The 7229-nt window shown below is 36.9% G+C and overlaps 1 protein-coding gene across 1 annotated transcript; it reads left to right on the plus strand.

Annotated features, from left to right (window-relative positions):
• The first annotated feature begins 1111 nt into the window (after positions 1-1111).
• LOC103402009 (uncharacterized) lies at positions 1112-5762 on the plus strand. The gene is made up of 9 exons (XM_008340750.4): positions 1112-1495; positions 3050-3133; positions 3265-3357; positions 3813-3911; positions 4368-4609; positions 4696-4778; positions 4864-4973; positions 5255-5329; positions 5409-5762. Exons 3-7 carry the CDS (start codon positions 3288-3290, stop codon positions 4895-4897), a joined length of 528 nt encoding a protein of 175 aa, XP_008338972.1. The 5' UTR covers positions 1112-1495; positions 3050-3133; positions 3265-3287; the 3' UTR covers positions 4898-4973; positions 5255-5329; positions 5409-5762.
• The last annotated feature ends 1467 nt before the right edge of the window (positions 5763-7229 follow it).

Raw genomic sequence — 7229 nt, forward strand, 5'->3', positions numbered from 1 at the left:
ACCCAAAAGTCTGAACTAAAAACAGAAGTGCACCGAAACAGGCCCGGTAGGTTTCGGATTTTGTTTAAGGACCTAGAAAATCTTCAGCGACTCGCCGACTTCTCCTCACCAAGCAGAGCAAACACTCTGCCATCTTTCAAATTGAAATTCCTCTCCTTCACCCTTTGCACGTTGAATTTCACATCAACAGCATCTCCCTATAACCTAGGAGTTTTGTTCGGATTCAAGCTTTTTAATTGTATTTGGACGATTCCTCCTATGCCCGCCATCAAGGTTAGTCTAAACGATTCCTAACTTGTTGACCTATTGCATGTCAAAATCTGCTTCAAATTTGTGATTTAATATAATTGGGCTTTAGAAAAACTTTCATGATTTTGTCTAATTCAATTTAACGATTAGAAATTTCGCATTTATGAATATGTGCTCCTGGTGACTGCAATTTCATCTGCTCCAAACAAATAGATTCTTCAGTTAACAAAAAAACAAATAGATTATTTTTAATCTAAATTTAGAAAATTATATTCGAATTTGTTTTACTCTAATTTAGTTAGATTTAGGGGTTGTGTTTTAGTGTTTCTTGGATGACCTAAGTTGTATATAAAGAAAAGAGTATTTTTTGTATCCTAAAGAGTTCATCATGATCATATACACGAGGCTGATATTATCAAGTAAGATGTCGAGTCCTCTTGCATTCATATAATTACATTTGTGAGCTGCTTTTCTGGGTTTTTGTTAATTTGTTTGCTTGTCTGGTATATACAAGAAGAGATGATGACACTGCCACGAACATTATCAATTTATACATGAAAAATGTAACACTCGGGCCAAACTAACCATTTCTTTTAAGCACGTCACATTAGGGGTGGACAAACGGGTATAGGAATTGTGGGTTAGGCGGGTAATCAAGGTTCGGGGTGAGTACATGTCGGTTCCTAATTTTGTAAAAACAAAAATGAGGGAGGGGGGGCGAGACAGGGCAGGCCTTTGAAATTTTAGGTTCAAGCTGGTTCCTGAAGCATAGGAACTGCGGGTACCTGGACCGGCCCGTTTGTAATTAGAATGGACGGACGAGATTGAAGAGATCATCTCTCCATCCAATCTTAATCGTTGGTTTTAGGTTTCCTCGTCCTCTACCTATCAAATTCGACTCTATCACTCAAGTCTCTCTCGTCGTCTCGAGTGCGTCGTCCCTTTCCCTCCACCACCCCGACATCACGACGGCCTTGGCGACCACCATCTTCTCGATTTGTCACCTCTTTCTCACATCTCTCTCGCCGTCTCGATTTGACACCCCAGACTTTCAGAACCCAGTCACCCCAACACCCATCTTCTCGATTTGTCACCTTTCTATCGCCGTCTCGAGTGCGTCGTCCCCTCCTCTCCACCATCCCGACATCACGACGGCCCAGCAACTTCGACGACATCCCAGACTTACAGAACCCAGTCACCCCACCACCCATTTTCTCAATTTGTCACCTCTCTCTCAATCTTACAGGTAAAAACCAACCTCTTTGTATATAATTGATCTGCATTTCGAGTTCTTTGCTTTATTTCAGGTGTTAAATTCCCAAATATTATGTGGGTCGAGTTTGATTTAGTTGTTTTTCGGCATTTCATTGTAATTTGAATCACTTGTTATGTTTATTAACTTTATTGTGCTAACTAATTACCAAATTAGGTCAATTTTATGTGATTAGTGTTAGCATTTTAAGGATCTGAATCTGATACTCAGTCTCACAGATAAAAACCAAATCCCCATTTTCTTCTCTGCTTTATCAAATTTTGTTTTAAAATCAATTGAATTAAACCTGTATTTGTTGGATTTCTTGTTAGAAATGTAAGTTGTTACCATTGTTATTCAACTTCTTGTTAGAAATGTCTTTGTATTAGTTTCATGTGTCTAGGGTGGAGAGTGCAAGAAGTTTAAAGTGTCAACTGTGCTGTTTCTTTTCGTCATTTTTTTTGTTTATGAGTCTTGGTTGATGATGCCTTGGGGCATCAACTTCAACAGTATTATTTCATAGACAAGTTTGCAATTTAGTGAAAAATGTAAAACCATTTTCTGGTTTTTCATGCCCATGTACATAAAAGTCTTTCTTAATCGTTCAGTTTAATAGTTTTGTAAGAGATTATTTTTTTCCCAAAATTTTGTAACAGTTTACCTCTCTATGCCCAGGTTTTCATAGAAGCTACCGTAATTTGTCTGTGCTGTGAAACAGCTCTTGTAATTTAAAGAAAAATGTCTTTGCCGCTGTGCACTGCAGTGCAGCTTTGAAAAATGTTATTTTTGAAAAAAAAAAAAGTTGGACCCATAGACCCGTCCCGAACTGGCCCGTTTCAATTGGGTCGGGTTAGGACTGGTTCCAAAACTCAAAATGCCACTACCTGGCCCGTCCCGCCCCGTTACATTTTAGAACGTGTATGGCCAGGTTCCTCCAAATTTGGACCCAGCCCGTGCCCACCCATACGTCACATCAGCAAAATAATAAAACATGACAACAGGTTTTTCAAAGTCAATTTTTGTTGGCATGTTGTTGTTCATGTAAGTGTTGATTTGATTAATGTAAGTGATTTTGGCATGTGAATTGTATGGAGGTAAGCAACAGTTATGTGACTGTTTTTTTTGCTAAAAAGATTGTGTGACATTTTGATATATTGTTCATTACAAAACAAGGAAGGATAGGAACTGTAATATATGATCTCTAACTATTCAACTTTGTTGCAAGCAATATTGTTTGGTAAAATAGTTGTGTTACGATATTGGAGAAAATTAAAAATATTTAAAATTCATTTTGATCTCCAGGTGAAATCCGAACTGGTTTATTATATAATATTTATTTTTTATTTTTTAGCTTATGTGTCATTTTAATTGGTGATGAGGTGGGTTCTATCATCTTGCAGTAGACCCTGTTACAGTGATTAAGGGTTTTAGGGTTTGGGTATATTTATCTCTGCCTCTCTCTCCCCATCGACTTTCACTCACTCTCTCTTGAATTCTCCGTTCACTGAACCAACAACACACCATCAACATCGTTGTTTTCTTGTTTAGGCCACCAACAGCACGCCACTGTCCGACAAGGCCACCGCCACGCCACCACAGCACGCCCCTGTTGTTCTCCTTCTCCATCATCAGGTTAGGGTTTTTAATTCGAAACCCTCGAAATCAGTTTGTTTTCTTTCGTGTGGTGTTAGTGAGCTAATGTTGAATAATTGTGTGTTTTGAGATTCTAACCGAAACTTGGTAATTTCGTGATTTGGGATTAGAATTAGAAGCTGAAGCTCCGGCAATGAAGAGTAAAAAGGGAAGCAAGGCCCATGCAAAAGACATGGTTAAAGACAATGGTATGGTTGAAACTGGTAATGTTCTTGCACATGACACAGAACTAGGAACTCCATCTGAGATATTTGAGCATTTGGTTTGTGGATACATGTACCCTAATCCATCTAGTTTCTAGGGAGGCTGCAAATGATGCCTTTGTTAACGGTGTTTTGAATGCATGAACCAACCGTAAAAGTCTAAACTCAAATTATTAATTCATGTTTCTTGTTTAGTTTTGTGAAATTTATACCATCATGTATAACTGAATGTATAAGTAAGCTTCGGAGATGTGCGTAATTGGGTGGCGTAAAAAATCCCGACTTTTTCATTGGAACCGCTTTTTTTTAAGCAGCTGAACAAGTGTTTCTTTTTCCCGTGTATCGGTTAATGTACTTGTTATTAAAGGGTTATTTGATTGAATGTTTAGTAAGTAGGATGCATCCTAACTCAAACTTTGTATGATTTCTCACTGATGTTTGTGATTTGAAATTAGAATCAGAGGATCTACCAATCAAGTCTAAAAAGGGCAGTAAGAAGCGTGCTGCAGCACCGGATTCGAATCCTCCAACCGTCAAAGACATCCTTGAAATTGGTAAGACTTTCCTATGATTGAGACAGAACAAGAAGCACACTTTGAGATTTGGAAATACTATCTATATGTCCTCAACCGCATCCCGTTCGAGATGGGGATAAAACAAAGGAAAACTAATGAAAATGGCTTGAAAACTTTAAGTTTTAATGATAATGACAAAATAAAGGGTAAAATGAATAGTATCATTTGACTTTTTCGTGTAAAAATGTGATTTTTCGTTAAAGTGAACAGTACCGCGGGCTTTTCGTTAAAACTCCCATAAAACAAAGCAGAAATATGAAAGGATACTCCTATTTTTGTACTATTGACATGCAAATTACAATAGCATGATTATTTGATTACATGCTTTCATAGTTATTTCAAATTATTTAATTTAGTTAGAAAAATAGTGGTTTGTGAATAAAATACAAGTCTTGAGCATTTGGTATGTTGATACGTGTACCCTAATTGATCTAGGTCATGGGGAGGCTGCAGATGGAGTTCTTGTTGATGATGACTTGAATGAACCAACCATGGGAGAAAAACTTGGAAGTTTAAATTTATTAGACAATGATAGACCAGAAAGCCATGATAAAGAAGAATGTTCTCTCGATCCAAAGCCTCCAAGTGCAGACTCAGTTCATATTTTACTCAAGCAAGCACTTCATGCCGATGACCGTGCCCTTTTATTAGATTGCTTATACACCCAAGATGAGAAGGTAGTAGCTCTCGTAGTTCATATTGGTATTATTATACTTATGCATGAAGATAAGTGTTAATGTGGATGATACAACTGGTGATTTAGGTCATTGCAAAGTTCATCTCACAGTTGAATCCATCTGGCCTTTTGAAGCTCTTACAATCTCTCATTTCTATCATTCAATTGAGGTAAGATATCTAGAGGTATGCTTTATGTGCAGGATGCTCTTGTGGTATACCTAATGGATTTGTATGTTTTATTTTTACTCCAAAGGTGCAATTTTGGCATGTGCACTCCCATGGCTTAGAAGTTTACTTCTTCAACACGCAAGTGGTATAGTATCCCAAGAATCTTCTTTGAGTGCCTTGAACTCCTTATATCAGGTAATAAACTTTTAATATAAGATGATATCCTGTATCCCAACGTAAAAGTTTCGTTCAACAAAGAGCCATTTAGAATTTTAGAATTACTCCGTAGAATATAAAATTTAAACCTGCGGGAGCAACATGTTCATGTGCTACTTGTATCACTAGTTAGTTTTTGGAATTTTCATTTCCTCATTTGTTTAAGAGATAGTTGCAAGTATGGAGTGTTTTATCTTTTTGTCGTAAGAAATCCTGTTAGTTCTTTTCCTTTCATTGAATTTTTTTTATTGACCATGCAGCTCATTGAGTCCAGAGTTTCAACTTTTCAGTCAGCTCTTTAGCTATTGAGTGTCTTAGACGTGCATTATACAGGGGTAAGGGTGCCGGTGTCGGTGAAATTTATGGCAAGGGAAATATTCTTCAATACCTAGTTAATGCAAGCTTTTTGAACAGGTAATTGATGATGTTGACGAGAACGAGACAATCACTCCATTTATTTATGAGTCCGATACAAGTGATGGAGAAGGATCTGAGGAAGGCATGGAAACTGATCAAGAGAATGAAGAGGAAGAGGAAACTAATGGCGCCCTTGATGGTGTTAGTGATTTTGAAGGAATTGAGGACATGAGTGAGTAATGCAAGTTTTGATTTGTTTTGGTTGTATTGTATTCATAGGTGGCTGATATTCCCCCGAGCCGAACTTATTAGTAATTGTACGAACCCCATGAGCATTCCATCAACTTGTGATTTCAACCATCTAAACAATATAATCTACATTTATCAAAATAATATGGCATATAATCTGCACTTCACCGCTCAGTTCTCTTATATATGGTCCCTAGCAAGGCTCCTAGTATCAAAGTAATTGCATGGACATATTAAAATAAGGAAAACTAATAAAAATGATTTCAAAATTTTGAGTTTTAACAAAAAAACCATCCTATAACTTTATTTAATGATAAAGACGAGAAAGAAAACTAAAAACTAAAAAAGCCTAACTAAAGGCACGTGCAAGGAGCACCCAACCAATCATTCAGTTGTGTAACCCTTTGACATGATCCAAGCATATTTTATTCCTCTAAAATTAAAATTTCAAATTGAAGTGGGTTTTGTTCGATTCAGAACCACATTTGGTGCGGTATGGTTGGGAGGGAGTCGGTCAGGTGTGGGTTGGGATGGTTGGGGGTAGGGGTGGGGCAACTAGGGATGGGAAACGGTTATGACGGGTGGGTAACCGCGGTTATTTACCCATAACCGTTTATGTTCATATCCGTATAACTGTTTATCCGTTGGGTAATTGCATAAATGGTTATACCTGATGAGTCAATATTATACTATATATTTTACCCTAATCTTAGCGTTAATTTGTTAGTTATTTTAGTAGAATTTTAATATTTTGTTATGTATTTTCAATGTAGGACATTCGATTTCCTCTGGAGCAAAAAGTGATCAAACAGATGAATTTTGGAGTGATTCTAATTGGAGGGGGTTCGTGAGTCTTTCAAGATGATTGTGTCGTTTCAGATTTTTCTACCAAACCTTTTGACTATGGCGATGAAATAAAGGCCCAATGCGCAGCTTTCCCAGATTGACGTTTCTGGACATTTTGGGCATTTTGAAGGTCAAGATGGAATATTTTGAGGAAGATTCCTTCTGAAGATTTGTAGGGGACGACCTGAGCTTTCAAAAGAGACCTTTTGGGACCAAATCAAAGTTGATTTGGTTGGTCAAAAGTCTGATTTTCTAAGTCCGAATTTTAATTCAAATAGGAAACCTTTTATTTTCTGTTTTATTATTTTATTATGTTTCCTAGTTTTATTCTAAGACCTTTTAGGGTTTTATTTTGTAGTAGTATAAATAAGACTTTTTAGCGTTAGAACGAAAGAAAGAGGGGAAGGAGAGAGAAAGAGGGGAAGGAGAGGAGGAAACGCACACACACACTTTAGAGAGTTTTTCAAGTTTATTTTCTAGGTTTTCTATCCTTATTCTCAATAATATTTTGTTTTATGATTGTTCGTAACTAAGTTCTTTTGCTAAAGCGAAGCCATTAGTCTTAGCATGAATATGTGATTTTATCAATTTGCTTATGAATGGATGCATGCTTGCTTTAAATTATTAATCACCGCAATTAAAACTATCTAATTGTCTTAGTGATTCGCGACCAATAGGATTTTTAGACAAGTAATTTGATGCAATTTCTGTTGGAACATCACCTTGAAATTGAGGAGGGCTTATTGTGATTAGTAATTGTAAGTTCACTGCGAACATCACATT

This window comes from Malus domestica, chromosome 15 (assembly GCF_042453785.1).
Source record: "Malus domestica chromosome 15, GDT2T_hap1".
NCBI classification, from domain to species: domain Eukaryota; kingdom Viridiplantae; phylum Streptophyta; class Magnoliopsida; order Rosales; family Rosaceae; genus Malus; species Malus domestica.